This window comes from Mirounga leonina, unplaced genomic scaffold, assembly GCF_011800145.1.
Source record: "Mirounga leonina isolate KUSES-001 unplaced genomic scaffold, KU_Mleo_1.0 Mir_153, whole genome shotgun sequence".
NCBI classification, from domain to species: Eukaryota; Metazoa; Chordata; class Mammalia; order Carnivora; family Phocidae; genus Mirounga; species Mirounga leonina.
In genome coordinates this window covers 19867591-19888856 of record NW_023270387.1, presented here as the reverse complement: position 1 = coordinate 19888856, position 21266 = coordinate 19867591, and the positions used below count along the sequence as shown (strand labels likewise).

The 21266-nt window shown below is 39.7% G+C and overlaps 2 protein-coding genes across 6 annotated transcripts in view; one reads left to right on the top strand and one right to left on the bottom strand.

Moving 5' to 3' along the window:
• Positions 1-7303: 7303 nt before the first annotated feature.
• On the bottom strand, positions 7304-19373 carry SPA17 (sperm autoantigenic protein 17). Its single transcript, XM_035009199.1, has 5 exons — positions 19291-19373; positions 17970-18150; positions 12601-12671; positions 10680-10766; positions 7304-7641 (listed from the first exon to the last, which is right to left on the bottom strand). Exons 2-5 carry the CDS (start codon positions 18121-18123, stop codon positions 7501-7503), a joined length of 453 nt encoding a protein of 150 aa, XP_034865090.1. The 5' UTR covers positions 18124-18150; positions 19291-19373; the 3' UTR covers positions 7304-7500.
• Positions 19374-19515: 142 nt separating this feature from the next.
• The window catches only part of SIAE (sialic acid acetylesterase), a 102750-nt gene continuing 100999 nt past the window's right edge, over positions 19516-21266 (top strand). For 3 of the 5 annotated variants that reach the window (XM_035009191.1, XM_035009190.1, XM_035009189.1), the window contains exon 1: positions 19516-19633. In XM_035009191.1, the coding sequence (XP_034865082.1) occupies positions 19567-19633 (67 nt within the window). In that variant the 5' untranslated portion in view covers positions 19516-19566. The remainder of the gene's footprint in view (positions 19634-21266) is intronic. The other 2 variants (XM_035009192.1, XM_035009193.1) reach the window with 2 other exon arrangements.

Here is a 21266-nt window from a genome sequence, read left to right as displayed (position 1 = left end):
CTATTAGAAATAAAGGGGATTACTAAAAAGTTAAAAAAAAAACAAAGGGGATTAATAGGATCATACAAGTGGAAAGCACTAGGACTTCAGGAGGTCATTGAGTAGATCATTGACCAGATGTAGTGTCTTTCTGTCTGTTTGATCTACTTCCTACCGGATCAGCTTTATTCTAAAGCTTGTTCTCCCTTGCAGCTACAGGACATTTTTACGCCTAATTCGGTGACATTTGGGCTAGATAATTCTTTGTTGGGGCGGTGTCTATCTTGAACATTGTAGGATGTTAAGAATCTCTGGCTTCTACCCCTTAGATACCAATACCATTCCTCTCCATCCTGGATTGGGACAAGCAAAAATGGCTCCAGACATTGCCAAAAATCTCCTGGAGAGTGAAATCACCCCCATTTGAGAGCTTCTCACCTAATTAGATGGGCCTAAATCACATGCCTGGTCTGAAACAATGATAGAAGGTATTATTTGGCTTAAGCCAATCTGGACTTACCTCTAGAGCTGGTTCAACTTTTGGTCTGTGTTGGTGAAGTGTAGTAATCAAAGAGAAAAGCTAGGTGCTAATGGGAAGGTGGAGGTGATACGCGATAGTCAAGAAATGGCCACCCCAGCAAAATCTGATACAAGGCTCAAAGTGGCAGTTAAGTGACCACTGCCATGTTCTCCCATTATAATACCTGATAATTAATCAATGAGTCCTAAACCCTCACCATTAGCTCTTCCATTATAATGGAAAGAAGCGGGGGGGAGGGGCAGAGAGAGGGAGAGAGAGAGATATTTGAGGTCTCTTCTTATTAGGGCACCTATTTCACCATGAAGACCCTGCTCTCATTACTTTATCTAAACCTAAGTATCTCCCAAAGGCCCCATATCCAAATACAATCACATTGAGGGTTAGGGCCTCAACACATGAATTTTGGAGGAAACACAGTTCAGTACATAGTATTATTATTTGGAATTTTGGTAATTATAATTCATTTAGAGAGGAAATAGAAATGCATATTTTTCTGTTATAGATTAACCCCCGATCAGCCAGTATGCCCATCATTGAATTTTTATACAGATGACATTAGAGGAAGCAAAGAGTTTATATGTGTGCAGTTATGTCAGAGACTTTGAAGTTAACTATCATAGGTCAGGTTCCTTGGAAATGGTTTCTGAGACCGATGGTTTTGAGAGCTTGAGCAGAAGTGGTTTATTGAACAATAGCTGTAAGGATGGTAGGGAAGCAGGATGGGATGGAGGAAGAAACTGAACGGGGCTAAAGTTGCAGCAGAGTCTCAGCCAATCGTATGGCTGAGAGCTGGGCTGGCCCTGCGCAGATGTCTCACGCTGAGGCAAGGGGCCATGCTGTGTACCGCTGTAACCATTAGATGCAAGCTCTCTCCAGGGCGGGTGCGTCCTAGGGGGAGGCACCTCCCTAATGATGAAGGCATTTTCTCGAACGGAAGTAGCCTTTGGTCCTGAAAACCTGGGGTGGGGGAGGGGCTGGTCTGGGCAGCACGCCACAGCCTTCACTACAGGACTCCAACAATCTAAAAGCAGGTGACTCTAAACTCATCGTGGGGATAGCACTGCAGCCACTGATCATGTTTCCCTTCTAATTGCTTACGTCTCCAGGCAAGCATGTTTTCCGTTGTCTCAAGGATTTCAAAAACAAGTGTTGCTGGCAGCCTCCAAAACTGGCTTCATGCCTGGTTTATCAGACTGAGCCCTGCTTCTTAATAATATAATTTCAATGGAATAACATGCCTGAGTTTTTGGTCAGAAGCCTCTGAGACAGGTGTCTTCAGGGATAGAATGGTGGAAGGCTTTCGCACCTTTTCCATGATCTCTGACCCCCTTGGGATCGTATGTTCTTTCCCGTGGTGACCTCTTGGTTTTGGAGTGCTGACATTCCTGTGCCAAGGTGTTTGGTAATGAATGTGGTGGCTCTTGAGATTTTAGTTACAGTAACATCACCACCCAGCAGATTTTTACATTTTGTCTCTATACAATGGAGATTGCGTGCTCCCAAGGACATTTTATTCATAAAAGTATTTTTACATTCTGAAGTATCCCATTTTTCATGTCCACTCTCTTCTGAGAGCTTCACAGATAGAAGTGATTGCCAATCCCAATAGCTATATTTGTAAAAAGTTCTTCCAATTGGATAGAGGTTTATCCCCATCATAAATTCATACAAAATGGGTCATTGTATGTTCATTACAGATGGGAGAGGGAAAATAAGACTAAAAACAAAGAGCTAAAGTCCTAGTCTTATATTTTAACCTGCTCTTTAGAAATACTCTCAGGCCAAGAGAGCTCCATGTAGGAAATTAGTACTTGGTTCTTATAACCTCCCTTCTCTCCCATAAAACAAAAAACATGGGAATAATTTCATAGGATAAAACCCAGTTTGGAGAAAATATACCTGCTGAAATGTGTCCAAATATTAGAAAACTCAAGTTAGCTTGAGGTATAGAGAAACTACTGGGTTACTTTTATTGAGAAATTAGGGAAGTCACTGTTGAGTTTGCTCTAAGACCAACAACAAAAGTGGATGATGTCATAGTTAGAGACAGAATGGCAGCAACAATTAGGGTTCTTATCTTGGGCTCATCTTTCACTCACAAACACTGACTGAGCTCCATATCACAATGCAACAGAGAGCCTGTCTCTCCAGATTATTATGTTGGTCTTATGTTTATTAAAAAGGACTGACTGATGATCTTGACAGAAACTCCTTTTCTATAGGTACAGTGTTCTTAAGAATGTTTTATGAAAAACTAAGGGTCACAAACTCTCACACTTAGCCTCCCACAATACAAAATTTTGCATATATTTTAAACAGTTTAAGAACTTGCTCTCTTACATGATTTTTCATGTTCTCCTAGACTCCAAAGCCCATTTTTGGGGGGATTCCCCTGTCCTCATTGCATAAGTCCAAGGAGTACCATTACCACTGCAATTTCTGTAGCAGGCTACTCAGATCCCTCCATGTTTGTTAGCCCCTCATCTGTTGTTTTGAGTTTTTCCTTTCATTTTTGATACTTCCCTAGTGTTCGGTTTTGGCAAATAATTTAATAAACAGCACAGTGTAATGTGAAGCCATGTGGTGATTAAAGTATTGTGGTGGCTGTTGGTTGTCTGCCCAGCATCCACTTTCCCTTCCTCCTGACAATATTACTCTATTTCCTAGAAGGGACTTCAAACTTCCCTGAATTTCAACCAGGTTTTTTGGGCAGAACTGACCTCTACTCCCAGGAGTGGGTTCTGATGGTGATAGGTATGAGCCAATTAGCATATCCTTTTCCCCTCAGTGATGGATTTATAACCCAATCAGAGCTAATTTGATAGAAAAAGATAAATATCTCTTCTCCCTTCTCCTCCCACTTCTGTATGAGCCACTAGAAACATTTCATTCTTTTCTGCCACATGTAATAGAGGCACTAAGCAATGAACAAAATAACAAATCTCTATCCTCATGGAACATACATTTTAGTAGGAGGAAGTGGGCAGTAAACAGACATATTCACTAGATGGTATTCAGAAACATGGAGGAAAGTTGATAAGGGAAAGGAGTTAGAGAGGTAACAGGTGGCAAGATCTGCATAGAACTTTGTAGAACATTATGGAGACTTTAGATTTTACTCTGGGTGAGATGAGAAGTCATTGGAAATTTTAAGCAGAGGAGTGACAAGGTAGGACTTAAACTATAATAGGACCTTCTGGCTGGGGGGAAAGGTATTGAAAATGGAAAAGGGTGGAAGTAGGGAGACTAGTTGTGACAGTTATGAGGCTTTAGTATATTGAAATATTGGTTCCAATTCTTCACTCTTTTTAATATAATTAAATCTAGAGAGAGAGGGGGAGGCATATCCTGAAAGAAATTATGGGAGCAGCTTTTGGCTCATGAAGTTGACTAGAGTCAAACAGAAAACTCACAAAAAGTTTTTAAGAAAAGTCTATTGGCAAAAACAGTACCAACAACTAAAAGAGACTAGAGATGTGCAAGATGTGAACAGAAATTTGGGTCCTCAATTTTCTACAGGCAGGAATTAGGTTGAGAAATCCACTTATCCACCAAGAAAGACATATTTGCCAATGCCCTTTCCAAGTGACTAAGGAAGATGATGGAAAAAGAATAATTTTCTAGACTGACGAACTAAGAGTTATGGTGAATAGACTGGGAAGTCATTCTTAGAGAGCAGAACATTATTCCTTTTTCCCAAATAGAGGAATCTGACAATCTTCACTCAGTGGGATTTCATAATTGTTATGGACCAGTGACTCCTGTTTCCCTCCATTGTTTTATATTTTGAATGAGAGTATTTTTTTTGTGGTTACATTTTCCTTGCCCATCATTTGTTGCATGTTGAGTGTACGAGAAGAAGATACTTGCTCTTTTAATCCATAGGCTCAAGAACAGCCATATCTGGACCTAATATAGATCCAGGATTTCAAGGATTTGATGGATCTTTTAGAGGTCTTGGGATAGGACTGAATTATTTTGCATATATTTGAAAAGGATGCAAATAGTTATAACCAAGAGAGCAGACTCTGGTAGGTTGAATTATTGGTTCTTCATAATTCTTCACTACCCTGTAGTGCATATATGAGGTCTTTGCTATGGTTGCATGGTGAGCAGTATATTTTCTCACCTCTTGACTTTGGGCTTGGTCACGTGATTTTCTTTGGTCAGTGGGATGTCAGGGGAAGTGATATGGGCAAAAGCTTGAAATATTCTATGTTGGCTTTTCCTGCTTGTGCTTCTATGACTACCATGAGAAGAGCATACCTTGGGTAGCACTTTTAGTATGGGCTCTGAATAGGACACATGAAAGAGAGGTACTACAGTCGACCCCTGGGCTCACAGCCTGAAGCAAATCTTCCCCAGGCAACCCACAAACCTTCAGCTTACAGCAGATCGGAACCTAATCTCCAGCCTGGAGTCCAGCCTATCTCAACTAATGTGCTACTGATCCACAGACTCATAAGAAAAAAGTAATTGTTTTAAATCTCTGACTTTGCGATGGGTTATGCGGCATTAATGTGGTAATGACTGAGCAATAAGGAGGTAATTGCAATAATTCACGAGAGAGAGGATGGGAACTAGGACCAGGGTGGTCACAGTAGAAGTGGTCAGATTCTGGGTATATTTAAAGATAGAACCCACAGGTTTAGCTGATATATTATAAATGGAGTGTGAAAGGAAGAGAGGAGCTGAGGATGAATTCTAGGCTTTTGGCTTGAGCAAACAGGAGACTGGAATGGTCATTTTCTGAGATGGGAAAAACTGAGGGACTTGAAGACTTGAATATCAGGAGAGGTTGTCAGGAGCAATAACATGGTACTGGATGCGTTAAGTTTGAGCTGCCTACAGGTATCTATAGGGATGTTAAGCTGGCCATTGACTATCCAAGTCTGGAGTTGGAGAAAGACCCAGTGTATACAGTCGCACATCTGAGAGAAGTTAGTCTGTAGATGGCTGGGGGGCACTTTAGAGTTTCATGCGTGGGGATTTGAAGTTACCAGCAAAGGAGACTGAGAAGGATCAGGCAGGGACATAAGAGGAAAACCAGTTAAGTGATAGTAAAGTGTTATTAATATGTGTTGTTATGATATGACATCCATTCCTCCCTACTTTCTTCTCCCTTCACCAAAAATGTCACCACCACTAGATTTGTGTATGTTTGCACACTGATCTGTGGCAAGCACAGTGTTAATCACTTTATGTATAGAACAGAATTATTAAAAAGCTGACAGGTGTCTTTTTTCTTTTTTTCTTGCTATATACTCACTAGCGGGGGAAATCTCCTTTTTCTCTTCTGGTCTTCTCTCCAGGTTAGAGAAGCTGTCTTTGTATTAATTCTGGGACCTCTTCATAATCCCGCAAGCAGGATGGCTTTGTTTGAGGAGCAAATGGATGGGAGGCTGGTGCTTTGAATGGAATAGGGGAATGAGCAGCTGGAATGCTGGAGGAGAGTTGATTACTTTTTTTTTTCTTTCTCTCTAAGCCTGGGAGAGGGGGGTGCAGGCTAGGAGGAAGAGGTGAGTGGGTATTAGGGATTTGTGTTTAGCTAGCATGCGGCTCCCTGGTGGCAGTCAGACCTTGGAAGGGGGGATGGCTGTTCGGAGGTGAGTGGAGATTGGAGAATGAATGCCACAACCTTGAAATTGTTGGCATGAGTCATCTGATTTGAGTTGAGAAGATCATTTGGGTGAACTTCTGGCGTATCAGGGATGGGGATGGGAGAAAATGGGGCACCTGAAATAAAACTGCTTTGCAGAAAGAGAACGTCTGAGCTTAAGACAAGGATCTAAGTGTTTGCAGGTGTACACTTGTTATGCATAACATGGGGCTGGTTTTAGAAACTCCTCAAGACAGAGCCAGGCATGTTATTGAGCTCTGGGGAAAAATGGCTGTGTGACTGTGAACCGAGAGAGGTGTGGTCCTAGAACCAAAGCTCCGGACACCCAATGTGTGCAGACAGGAATCCGAACCAGCCAGAACGTCACCACAATGCCGCATCGTTGCGGTAGAAGGTAACAGTGTTAGTTAAACAAGACTCCACCTCCTCTCTATTTTGTTTTGGGAAGGGAACTGCATCTTTGGGTCTAAGACATGAACCTCACAGTTTCTTAGATATTCAAGGGTGAGAAGGTCTCAAAAAGGAGACAAATTTCTAAAAGGGGGCTTGAATGATTCACTGGAAAAAAAAAGCCATAAGGCCTCTGAGTTTATGACACAGGTTTTTACAATTCATGCATTGGGGAAAACTGGGGAAGTTTTAGTATTTATGGGAGAGTATTTATGATGCTATGATGGCTTTTTTTTTTTTAAATATGTATTTGTCTTATTCTGTGTGGTTCTGGAGAGCAAGATAATAAAAAAGTGTCTGCGGCATGGGTGTAGGAACAGATATTCACTACTAAATCCCAGCACATGTTTTGGGCTCAATACATTTTGCAATAAATGACTGCATGCCTGCATGACAAATGAAAACATATGGATGAAATTTACAGGGAGGCAGATTTTGGATTCAGCTTATCTTTTCAATAATTTGAGTTATTCAAAAATTAAATGGGCTTTGCTTGAAAGGCAGTAAAATTCTCTATCACCAGGAGTGAACCAGGAGCAGAAAGACCATTTTTCAGGGATGTGATAGAGGATTTATTCATTGGGTAATGGTTAGACCACCTAACCACTGAGAGTCCTGAAAACTCAGATATGTCAGTTCTATAACTTTAAATCCAGGGGTCTTTATACAGAGACTTGGGAGAAGTATAAATAAGACTCATGAACTCAGAGAAATCTTTAAGAGGCATGTGTTCAATGGCATGTTTATTAAACAAATGCTCATGACAGATTTTCACAACAGCAACAAATGTTATTTCACTACATCAAATCTCCCTTACTAAGAAAAAAAAACAATAATCACAACGAGGTTGATGGATCTGGATGATTTTTTCATGTTTTTTCTGGGGAGCGGGGGAGTAAAACCAGTCTTCTCATTTATTTTCTTCTCTTTTCTCTTGAGCTTCACCCGATTTCATTCTCTTCACCTCCTCTCTGGCTAAGTGTGCCCGGAAGACTGCTTGGATTTTTAGAGCAGCGTTCTCCTCTTTTGCTTTTTCTTCTTCAGAAGGTTCCTTCATGGAAAGGAGAAAAATTAAGAGACTTCTTAAATATCCAATATTTTGATGCCATAAAAATAACTGCATAAATTTAATCAATATAGGGACGTAACAATCGAGATCTGTTGCTTCCTAAGGGAATTTTATATACTGTCACGTTGTGTATGTTCCAAACAGTGAGTGCCAAAATAGCAGGCATTTTGTTTTCTCATTCTTTAATATGTCTCTGCAATAAATGATCAGTGCCAACTTCCCCCCTCAAAATAGCTCCTATTTAACAGTTTCCTGAGCAATGACATTTTTTTTTGGGAAAATAAGTAAGAATCCTTGAAGCATATAAAAATGTCAAGAATAGTAAATGTGCTATTTCAAAATAATCATGATTACATGAAATTAATTTCTTAATTTTTCAATGATTAACTCATCAGAATCATACATGTAAAGTGGACTGCCAAGGAGAAATCCTTTTAGTCCAAAAATGTCAGTTTTAGGGTGGTTGGCTGAACTTCCGTATATAGTTTTTTTTTTTTTTTTTTTTTTTTAATCTAGGGGGGGGGGGGCCTGGGTTGCTCAGTCCCTTGAGGATCTGGTCTTGATTTCGGTTCAGGTCATGATCTCAGGGTCCTGGGATCGAGCCCTGCATTGGGTTTCATGCTCACCAAGGAGTCTGCTTATCTCTGTCTCTCTGCTCTTCCCCCTGCCCTCTCTCTCAAATGAATAAATAAATAAAAATATTTCAAAAAAATAAAATTTAGGTATAGTTTATCTAAATTACAGACAATGAAACACACAGATCTTAAGTGTCTAACTCAATAGATAGTTTGTTTTTTTTTTAAGATTTTATTTATTTATTTGTCAGAGAGAGAGAGCACAAGCAGGGGGAGCGGCAGAGGAAGAGGAGAAGCAGGTTCCCCACTGAGCAGGGAGCCTGATGGGGGGCTCGATCCCAGGGTCCTGGGATCATGACCCGAGCTGAAGGCAGACGCTTAACCGAGGTGTCCCGGTACATATTTTTTTTTTTTTTTTAATATTTCATTTATTTATTTGTCAGAGACAAAGAGCAAGCGAGCACAAGCAAGGGGAGCGGCAGGCAGAGGGAGAAGCAGACTCCCCACTGAGCAAGGAGCCCGATGCAGGACTCGATCCCAGGGCCCTGGGATCATGACCTGAGCCAAAGGCAGATGCTTAACCGACTGAGCCACCCAGATGTACCGATATATAGTTTCTGATATATCATTTAAAATTATAACCATGATACATATACATTTAAAAACTTAAATGCCAGGGCGCCTGGGTGGCTCAGTCCATTAAGCATCTGCCTTCGGCTCAGGTTATGATCCCAGGGTCCTGGGATCCAGCCCCATGTCGGGCTCTCTGCTCAGCAGGAACCTGCTTCTCTCTCTCCCTGCCACTCCCCCTGCTTGTACTCTCTCTCTGTCAAATAAATAAATAAATAAAATCTTTAAAAAAAATTTAAAAAATGAAAACTTAAATGCTACTCGTAGTGAAAGTTTTCTCCCCCTTTCCAAATCTACTCCTAAGATGTAACCATTATTATGGATTGAGTATATATAACTTTCCAAAATTTCTCTGTATAAAAAGTATTCTTATGGGTATATACATGGCTTTTTATTTTAAAAATGAGATCATACTAATTATAATGTTCCCAACTACTTTTTCCTTGGTAACTATGTATCTTGGTTCTCTTTTCTATTATTATTCAGTATGTAACTCTGCCCATTCTTCTTCTTTTATGACACCATTGTATTACATTGTACTAACGCGACTTGATTTATCTACTCAGTCTCCTGTTGATGGACCTTTGGATTGTTTACACCCCTCACCCCATTAAAAAAACAATGAGGCAAATCTAGCTTTCAAACTTCTCAATGCAAACAGAATGGTATTAAACCCTCTGAGATGATGCCCCAGTATGGGCAAATGAATTATAATGAAGTTGGAAATCAGTGAGATCTCAACTCAAAGTCATGAAAAGCTGAGTAAGGGCAACTACTAAAGATGTAAGGAAATGACTCCTTTTCTTCCCTGACCTCCCACTGCATCTTATGGCAATGTTAGGCCGATTAGGTTGTATGGATATAATTCTGGAATAATTTGTAAAGGTATAGTGTAGGGAAAAGTTATGCCCTCAACTGGGTAGGAGGTAAGGTATTCCTTGAAGGGGATACCTGCTTTGGGTGTCAATTAATGGGTGACTAACTGGGACATTAAAACATGAAAAGGAACTCATAAGTTTGGCCTTCAGCACTGTCGAGAGTGAGTTCTTTCTCATTAGGCTTGAGTCTGGTCTGTGAAGAATATTGATAGTGATATGCTGGTAAATGTTTATATATAGACTCCCTAGAAAAAAAGTCTGATTTGCAGTATTGGCCATGATCTTCATACTCCTACCATGGCTGATTTCAAGCTACCAAGCAGACATTATTGATCATGGGTTGTATAGAGATGTGCACAATTGTCTCTTGAGAGCTGGATCTAGCACACTCCTGAAAGTAGGTATCTTTGAAGGTGGACCTACTCAGGTCTTTATTGCTTAGATGTAGGCTGCTAGGCAGGAAGTCATTTTGTAGACAGCAGTGCATGGAAGGTGAATATGACACATTGTGTGAAGCCATTCTGTTTGGTGGTATGTGATTCTCGGTGAGTTTCCTTTTGTTATCTCTGAACCTCTGCCACTCTGTGGTGGTGAGAGCATCAGTTAGTGAAAAATCCTCAAAGTGGAAAGTGAATCTGAAGGCTGAAGACTGAGGCGGTGAATTCTGTCCGTGTTTCCCCTTGGGGAGATTTCCCCACCCATTGACAGTCTTGGAAAAAAAGATTTTATTTTTAAGGGGAAGAAGGAGTTTTCCTTTATGATAGGCATAGCTAAAAATGATCCACCAGTTAGTTTATCATGATGCTAGTTATCTAGAAAGCAAAATCATAATTTTAGCAATATGGATAACAGACTGGATTCATATTTGGAGTATAATTTTAAATTGAGTGATATGATTCTTGTAGGAATCTAATAGTATATGGAAAGCATAACTTACTAAGGCTGTGACTGGTGTCTCATCCTCTTTCACAGGTGTGTGAGACTTTTCTTTTTCGGACTCACAATTCTCAGGTGATTCATGATCCTGGAAGAGGGGTGACAGGGCCAAACAGGCAATATTCCAAAACAGTAAAGTCTTGGATCAAACTGCTTCAAGTCATTAAATATTGCTGTATGTTATTGAGAAGTAGTAGGAATTAAATACCCACTGATTTTTTTTTAAAAAAAGGGAAGTAGGTTGGAAAAAAAAGAGAAATAAATGAAAACTCACAAGGGAATATGCATAAACAAATATAACCAAGGAATCGGTGAAAAATGTTTGATTTTTTGTTTTTGGAATGTGTGCAACATTATCTCATATGCAAAACAAGCTATTGTCTTATACTAAAAGTTGTTAAGATGCTGTAATGAATCTTGAACAAAGTATAAAAAAGAAGTGCTGTTAGTTTTTAAAATAAGAGCAAAATGCATGCCACTGTGTCCCGTAGTGTGAGGTCAAGTTGACTTTTTAAAGAAGTCTGTAGATTAAAAACCATGTCAAAGAGGTGAGTTCTGCTTTGGGGAACCATTTAAGTAAAAAAGGGAAATCAGCTCTGCCTATTTTGACATGGTTATTGAAATCTTCCACCAAAATGGAGGCATTGCTAATTCACAACCTATGGGAAGAGTTTCTTTAATCCATAAAACAGAAATTTGAAGACATATAAGCTAATTAAGTAAAGCCTTTAGAATTCAAAAGAGATTAAAAAAAAAAACAAAACAACAACAAACCACCCTGAAATTGCTATGTGACACAAAGATTTAAAACTTTTTGATATTATTCCTTTGATTGAAATAAAACATGAACACAGAGAATCTTGTTAAAAGACTAGATGGAAACAAACTAAACACCCCCATATCTGGCAGGCACAAATGGATGGAACTTCACTTTTGAACTCATGGAATAACTGACAGGTATTTCCCCAGGAAATTCCCCAAATCTACTGGGGAACACCATCAAAACTTGAACTTGGCTAATTCCTTTTAATTCTAATATCTGATGGTACTTTGTGGCTAATGTATTATCTCAGTTGTCTAGAAGAGTGCTTCTCAGACTTGAATGTACCTACAAGTTACTTTGCGGAGCTTTTTAAAGTTCAGCTTCCAACTTGCAGACCTGGAGTAGGGCCTGAGACAGAATTTCCATCAAGTTCCCAGTTAGTGGCTGCCAATGATGCAGGGTCGCACACAGCCTTTCTCAGCCAGTGTTCCTCTTCTGGACCACAGAACACAGAATGATTTGAGTGACTATTCTCTCAGTTCTCTCAAGGATGGTACATAATTAGAGTCATTCTAGGAACAAAGGAGGGGCACTGATTCCTTACATGCAATGAGCACCTTTGGCTTAGGGCTTAATTATTTTGACGAACCTTGGCTGAAAAAGGCTGATTCTAAGAATGCTGCTAAAGAGAAGGTAGGGTCAGTCTCTGAACAGATTAGCTTTGTAGAAAAAACTCTACCATTATGAATTTAAATTCTAATCAGGCTTTTGAAAGGTGTCAATGATGATGAAACAACTGGATAAATGGTGTTTTATGAAATGCCATTCATTAATTCAACAAATATTTATTGAGGATCTGCTATTGCTAAACATTGTGATACCCAATACAATCTGAAGAATAAATGAGAGTAGTTATTCTGTAACTTTCAAGTACATTCTTCCTGTTGATCACCTTTCAATTTCAGCTAAGCATCTGTCCACGATTCAGATACTTTAGAAAAAAATTTCTTGTCAGAAAGAACAGCATAATTAAAAAGGTTTAATAAGATATTTGTGATGCCTTTCATGATGTTCATGATTCTGGGGAGATTGCAATATTCTCTGTTTTGGAGACAGGGAGAAGAAAATAACCAAATCCACAAGTTTCATGGGACCATACCTTGAATGCATGGTTGTTATAGAAGCGGTCATCTACCTTAGTCCCCCATTCTGCTGGGTCAAAGTTGGTTTCTAAATAATAAAAATATAATAATTTCAGACTTATTTTGAGTCCACTAAAGTAAATCCAGAATAGTAACACAAAACAAGTTTTCTTTTTCAAACCACAAGTTCTTTACTGCCAGCTGAAAATCTTATTATGTACATAGCCTAACACTGTAAACATAAGCAGTGATCACAGAATATATGATGATGAATTAAACATTAGATGAGCCCTTGGGGATATTTAGAAAGGCAGTAAAGAAACATAATTGCTGCCTTCATAGAATTTATAATAAAATGGGAAAGAGAGAGAGAACGAATGCCAATACTTAAATATAAATACAGAAACTCATAAACATGTATCAGTAAACACAGGAAAATGTATAAATGCTAAACAGCAAGGAAGTTTGGAAAAGTAAAGAATGGGAGAGGTTTTTAAAAAATGAGGCATATTATGTAGTCAGTAGACATAGACAGGCAGAAGTATTTATATTTAAGCAGAATTTTTCTTTAACTTTCCATTATAAACAATTTCAAACTTAGAAAGTAGAGAGAATAATATAACAAATTCTCATGTGCACACTACTCAGATTCAATAATTATAAACTCATGATTTATCTTATTTTATCTGTAGCTTCACTCAATTACCCACACTTTCTTCTGATTATTTTCAAGCCAGTTCTAGGCACCCTATTGTTTTATCTACAAATAGTTATTTTAGTGTGTATCTCTAAGATATAAAGCCACAATACCATTATCACATCTAAAAATACTAACAATAATGCCTTAATATCAGCTATCCAAATTTCCCCTATTGTCTAATATATTCTTTGCTTATTTTTTTTTACTGTTGATTTGTTCAAATCAAAACCCAAACAGTGGGCACACACAGCCTTTCCCATCTCTTTTAATTGAAAGAGATTTTCACCTATCTCCCAGCCCACATTTTTTCCTTGCAATGTTTTTGTTGAGGAAATTGGATCATTTTTCCTTTGGAGTTTTCCACAGTTTAGATATTTCTGATTCCATTCCCGTGAGGACTTTTAACAAGTTCCTTTGCTTTTGAATTTCCTGTAGCTGATTCAGGATTTATTTATTTATTTATTTATTTATTTATTTATTTATTTGGCAAGCATACTTTATAGAAAGTTCAGTGTAATTGTCAGGATATACATAATATCTGGTTGTCTCTCTTTTTATAATCTTTAAGGGCCCATTGATGATGACTGCTTAGATCACTTCTTTAGGGGTTGCAAAATGGCAATGTTCTTATTTGATCAGTACTTCTTTATTTCTGGAATAATCAGTAAAGAAAAACTTACCCATATCAACTATTGGTTACCCTGACATACAGTTCGTACAGAAAAGGCAGGTTAAAGGTTTGATTCTTTCCCTTTATTGACCAGTTTACAGAATAATCAGTTGGTTCCTTAGGATCCTCTTAAGGAGGTTTTATTTGTTTGTTTGTTTTGATCATTATGAACAAATGAATATTTAAGAAATTGGATCAACTTCAATCCATTACATTTATTATTCTTCTCGATGCTCTAATTGTCCAAAATTGGCCATTAGGAGCTCATTCAGGTGTTCAGATGCTCCTTAGTCCTTTGGAAACAGCTCTAGTAATCTTTTATAGTTTCCTTATTTTCTGGTATGATAAGATGTTCAGGCTTAACTTGCATATTTCCTGACCAATTCACAGAATTAGGTAGTTCTCTAAGAAGAAGTCTTGGTTCCTGGGAAATGGTAGCTAGAGGCCACAGTCTAGAGGCTAGGTGCTCACTGGTACTGGGTCATTGCTTTGTGGCCTTTTAAAATATGCATAGAGTTAGAAAACATTATTTTTTTATTTTTAAAGAGAAAATATATCGAGGTCACACTGATATTTTTCTGTTCAAATTTAGGATTACAGGATTTTATTAACTTCCTTAATTTTTATATCTGTTTGTCATTTTTCTTATGCTAAAAATCTTATTCCTAATAATAGTAGGATAGTGACTTATTTGCTATGTCCTACAGTGTATAAAAACTATAATTATACTATAATTATAATTATACTATGATATTATTAACAATGATTACTGAAAACAATTCAAGACTTTTTAACTTCATTTTGTCTTTAGGCTATATCCACTAGGGATGTACAGTCAAATTACTGTGTTATAAAGTCACTTGAAATAATTCTTTTCTGTGTGGTTATGTCTACCCATTCAATACTAGCTACGTTTGTTTCACTTTGCTTCTAAACTTTAGAGTTTGCTTAACAATTTTACAATTTATTTCCACTTTAAACTATGTTAAACATTTATGATTTTGAATTCAAGATATATTCAGAGAAGTCTAGCTTCTGTCCTGTTCCCTCCACTCTGTTACTTCTCCTTCAGATGTAAATGTAAATTTTTAAAAGACTTATTTTTCCATTTAAAAATATAAATGAATACCTATATATTTGTATTCACACCCCTTTGTTAGATAATTGGTAGCATACTAAGCATACTTCTTTTTCTTTTTGTTAAAGATTTTATTTATTTGAAAGAGAGAGTGAGCAAGAGAGAGAGACAGAGAGCGCGGGAGGGCGCGCATGAGTGGGGTGAATGGCAGAGGGAGAAACAGGCTCTCCACTGAGCAGGGAGCCTGATGCAGGGCTTGATCCCGGGACTCTGTGATCATGACCTGAGCTGAAGGTAGATGCTTAACCCACTGAGCCACCCAGGCGCCCCTAAACATACTTTTTTCCTACCTTACTTTTTTCACCCAATATATCCTGAAGATCACTCCATAGCAACATATAGAGATCTTCCTCATTCTGGTTTTGTTCGTTTGTTTTACAGTTGTATATAATTCCACTGTGTGGATGTCCTCTAGTTTATTCAACAAATCCCCTATGACGGATATTTGGATTGTTTCCTCGAATAATGAAGAAATGAAAAGGGTAGAAGTTGAATTTCTATGTCAAATTCTCTTCCTTGGTGTTATTATCATTTTGTGTCTCCTCCAGCAATGTATATGACTGTTATTTCCTCTCTAGCCTTGTTGGAATAAATTGGCAAACTTTTGGCTTTTTGCCAGTCTGATGGGGGTGGGGGTGGGTAGTGATCCTCACTGTAGTTTTGATTTGGGCTTCTGTTGTTATGGGTTAATTTTAGTATGTTCTCATATGTTAAGGGCCATTTGCATTTTTTGTGTGTTTTGCTCGTATCTCTTGACCATTGTTTTCTATAAGGTTATTAGTTTTTTCTTCAGTATTTTTACAAGCCTTTAGTTATTATGTTTATTAACCCATTGTGATATAAATTACAAATATTTTTCCTCAGTTTGTCATTTGTAGTTTCATTTTTCTTATGGTGATTTTGTCATGTAAAAGTTTACTTTTACGTAGTCAATCTTATCAGTCTTTTTCCCTAATTGCTTTTGAATAAGTAAATATAGCTACTTAGCTAGCAAAATTTTTTCCTCTTTTATATTACAGAGAAATTCACCCATGTTTCCATCTAGTATTTGTATGGTTTCATGAAAAAAATAATTTAAATCTTCAGTCAGTTTGGAACTTACCCTGGTGTATGATGTAAGGAAAAGATCCAATTTTATCTTTTTCTATCTTTATCTCAACATCATTTAATAAAAAGTCTACCTTTTCCCTAGTGATTTCAGATACTACTTAAATCAAATGCTAACACGTTTTCTGTCAGAAAAATCAAAATTAGGACTAATAACTACCTATGAAGAATGCTGGCCAGGGAGTTCTTGCATTGTGGGAGAGACAGGGCTAGAGGACTTTTTTCTTCCCTTTTAGAGACTACATTCTGATACTTGTATCAGTTGGATAATTCGCCTTTGGTTTGCATGAGTGGAAATGGGTATGGTGCTTCAATTTTTTTTAATAGTTTTGTCTAGTTTTTAATCGTTAGAGACTAGTATTCTGAGACCATTAATCTGAATCACCAATTTCTTTAATTATCATGATCCACTAACAATGACTCAAATGTTTGTGTAATGGGACAGTTCTGAGATCTAAAATTAAATAAATGACTAAAGACCTTTTACTCATGAATTTGTAAAATTAATGTTATAATAACAAAGTTAAATTAATGTTCATTATAATTCACTTCTCACCCTAAAAGATTTCTCTTAATAGCTTTTTAGTGGCACATACGTTTCAGATTGTGCAACAAATATTCACACTGACTGGATATGGAAAAGACCAGCAACATTCAGGAAATTGGCAGAGATTCTGAGCTCTGCCAGGGTTGAGCAAAGAAGACAAGATGGTGGAGCTGTGCAGTGTGTATGGGGGTTGCTTCATTTCAAACCTGTGGGAGGTTTCCTTCTTCTGGAAAATGATTTGAAATCAAATGCTTACTTACTTGTAGTTACTTCTAGTCACCTTTACCACTTTGTTGGAATGATGGAAACAGTTTATACAAAATGGTTGTTCTAGTCAAGAAGGGGTTTTTAAATAGAAATGTATAGCTGTAATAATTCCCATTTTGACTACTGGATCAGGTCTTGATAGTTATGAACCTTCAAGGCTGGGAATTTGGACATTTTATTTCTGGAAGTGAAGAAACTGCTTTGGCTCTCAGCCAAAGAGTCACTGTTAGTATGAATCTGGGCAGGATGGGACCTTGGGAGAATAGAGAAAAGATATAAATTACCTTCTCAAGCTGGAATTTCATTTTTTATTTTTTAAGTAGGCTCCACACCCGGTGTGGAGCCCAATGTGGGGCTTGAGTTCATGACCCCAAGACCAAGACCTGAGCCAAAATCAAGAGTCAGATGCTTAACTGGCTGAGCCACCCAGGCACCCCTGGAATTTCACTTTAAAAGCAGTGTTTCTCTGTGACTTTTTGCAGACTAGTTTCACATACCCCAGCAAATACTAATCTATTTAATCTAAGGAGCATAGAATTATTTTTTACAACACTTATAATACTTTCAAGAAAGAAGAGTCACCATGTAAAGAAAACCACAAACTCTCCTCCCAGGAGGACTAGACAGTCAACTGCCTGGCATGCACTGGAACAGCCTGTTGGAAAATGGAGAGTTAGACTGGATGATCTCTTGAGGTTTCCTTCCACCCAGCGTGTCCATGAAGTATACAATGAAGAAGGTCTGTGTAATCAACTGGTAATCTTCAATAATGTGAAATAACGTGATTTAAGAGAACCTGTCATAAAGGCACATGTTTTCAATAGCAAGAACTGTTACTCGAAGCTACCTGCCTCATAAAGACTTTCTATGGAATGAGGATGGTCTTAAGCCAGTTTCACCATAACCAAATGCTTAGTCTCTGACTTAAAAAAAAATGCCTATTTAAAAAAAGCTTACTCTCTCGTTTCTCTAGAAGATTTTCAAAATATGCTGCTGCAAAAGCTGGTATATTTTCTGGTTGCTCCCTCAGAATCTCGCGTGTCAGCCCTTCAAGAAGATTCCCAAATCCTTGTGGAATTCGGTAGTGGGTGTTGGAGAATGGAATCGACATCTCCTTGGAAGGAACTGCCTGTTGTACCTAGAGATGCATTAGAGAGTACGGTCTTTAAATTTGTCTGATTTTATTTATATAATCACAATGATGACAACAAATTATTCCTGAGCCCCAAATTTTCTGGACTTCAATTCTTTCCCCTGAACGCAACCCCAATCCATCATTTCTTCGAGTTTTGAACTCTCCATTATTAATTAGAATCTTACAAATACAGACTCATTTACTAGGCCAAGTCATTTTTTTAAATTACAAAAACCACAGATTTTTCACTATAACACTAAGTACTTTTTCTCTCTGTCCCTCTTGCCTTTAAAAGGTGAGGGTAATTTCTGCTATCCCACAGGAACTCAGAGAGAAGCACTGTTAAAAATTCATCATAAATCGCTGAGAAGACACTGTTTGGGGTCTAAAATTAAAAAAAAAAAACTGAATTAAGAACTAATCTTGGTTCTAGAAATTACTCTAATTTGTTGAATGAAGAAGTTTAACACTTAGTCTTGCCCTTTGCTTCCACTTCGGGAGCACGACCTACAAAGCTCCGAAGCACTTACATACTCTGAAAGGGGCAGCAGGGTTAGAGGGGGGCGGAGGCAAGGTCATGAGTTTGCAGTCCTAGCGTCCAAGATTTGGGGATTCTTGTGTTTTCTGGTTTTGTCTTGACCAGGTCTTATCTTCCTGTCTTGGAATACAAGGACTGGATTAAGGATAGCTGCCAAGCAGCGGGTTGAGCTGCTGAGCGTGGCAACGACACTCAGGGACCTGGCCTTTTTGTGAAGGTGTCAATTTTTTGACAAGTCCACAAGCCGTGGGAGGGGTCTAGGTGAGGGACTAGATGGTTTAATGAGGCCCAATGTGTGGAGGATGATTTTCTGTTCTTGAGGGAACAGGAGATGAGGCATTGCGTCATTCTAGGGTTGTGAGAAGGACAGGTAACACCCTGAACCAGTCAGGGGAGTGGAGGGCGGTTGGAGGGGGAGCACCGGTCTATCGGGCGGCGGGACGTCGAGGATCTGGGGTTTCAGACTCTCTCGCAGAACGGGCTGCCTTGGCGCCCAATCTGCCCTCGCGATCCCGGAATGTGTCTGGGATCCTGAGAGAATGCGAGAGGCAAAGGAAAAAGGCGAGGTCTCGGATTTGGAGAGGAAGTGGGGTAAACCGCCTCACCTCTTCGTTCTCTCAGAGCTGGTGCAGATGGTTCCAGTTGTTATTTCCCGTTGCCGGGTAACCGTTTTTTGTTTTTGTTTTTTTTGAATTCGACTACGGCGGCCGGGAAGGGGGAGGCACGGCCTCGCCCGGCGGCCACGGACCGTCTTCGCGACCGAAAGGCTTGGGAGGGGTGGGGCCAGGCCTCCCCGCCCCGCGCAGGCCCCGCCCACGGCCCCGGCCCCGCCTGGAGTCCGCGCCCGGAGCTCCGCGCCCGGGTGTCGGGTCCTCGCCGACATGGTAGTCCCGGGGTTTGTGTTGGGGCTGGTCCTGCCTTTAATCCTGCCGGCCGGCACAAGCGCAGGTGAGGCGGCCCGGCTCGGCCCAGGCCCTGCCGGTCAGCCTGCGCGGGCTCCGAGATCCCGCGTGCTCTGCCGGACGCGCGAACCGCGACCGCGGAGCCGGCCTCCTGACGCGGGCCTGGGCCGCAGGGGTCTGCCGGGCGGGAGTTCCGGCCGGTGCGCTTCCTCCACGCCCTTGCACCGTCGTCCTGATGCCCGGTGTGGCGCAGAGGGAGATGGGGTGTATCTGGGTGCGGAGGCCCAAATGTCCCAGACCGAGGCCTTTGGGGTCTTTGAATAGTCGCAGGGGAAGTCGAAGGGGGGGGTGTGTGTGTGTGAAGCTAGTTAGATGGTATTTGGAAACAGGTGATTGAGTCATCCACAGCATTTCCCTGCTGCCCCCTCAGCAGTACCCTTGGGGAGGGTTTGCTTCAAGCTTGGTTCCTTGGGGGAGTTATATTTGCCTGGTTTAAGTGGTGATTAGGATTAGGAAATACAACCCCCTCACTAGCTCAGAGTATTTAAGGCTTAGCTTTGATTTCTGGCGCAGCTTACAGATATCGGTGGGGGGATAATAGGCGTGGCGTTGGGGAGGAGGGTGACTCACTTTGACTACTGTCCAGGGCAGATCCTGTCCTTTGAATACTCCAGGCTGGACACTGAGCCACAACCATGGAGAACCAGAAGGTGGAATCTGCCCGCTAATGCCAAGTAAAGTGATAATGCTGCACCTACTGTTTCCTTCAAACCATTCAAATAGTGGGCCCCAAAGATCCCTGCTAAGAAGTGAAAGTTGAAGTGAGAATGGGGACAGGGTGCAGAAAAATGACTGTTGCTATACCTGAGAACCCAAAAGTACCCAGACTGAGACCAACTGTGGCCCATCAGTAGTGTCTCAGGCTTTAACAGAAGTGTAGACCAGCAGCACTCTGCATGGCACTTTGACTCTCATCCCCACTCAGTGACTTTTGAGTCCAGCATATGAGAGGAGAGTAGGGCCATTCTTTTATTAATTTTTCTGTTAAAGGCTGTTAACTTTAATGCCAGTACAGTGTTCTGTCTTCACTTTTGGGTCTTCCCGTTACATTACTTGCATTAACAATGACTGTTTTTCATTAATGCTTTAAATTTTCTTTCCTTCTTGTTTGGTTGCATATCTTGGCATCTTTCTTTCCAGTCGTCCCGCCTGTGCCCATGTTGACTGTGTAATATTTGAAATGTATAAAAATACATGAGCAATGAAACAAGAAAATGAATACCCAAGGGTGCTGCACCCAACTTAAGAACTAGAACATTGCATTTTATTGAGACTTTCTGGATGTTTCTCTCCAGTGCATCCACCAGGTCGTCACCAGAAGTAACTTAACCACTGTCCTAATTTTGTCAGTCTACTTTTAATGACTACTTTTAACTTCCCCAGAACGCTAATTCCTGTTTTCCACTCCAACACCCAAATGGAGGAAAAATTAAAGACCTAAAAAAAAAAAAAAAAAATTCAAATGCTAAGTGTCTTGTGTTTGACAAAAAGAATGAGCAGTCCTGCCTCCTTTCCTATTCTCCTATTTTGTCCATTGCTCAATTCCTTGGTAATGTTCCACTGTCTACTCTTATCGGCTTGGAATGTGAGCTTTATAAGGGCAGGGAATATGACTTTTT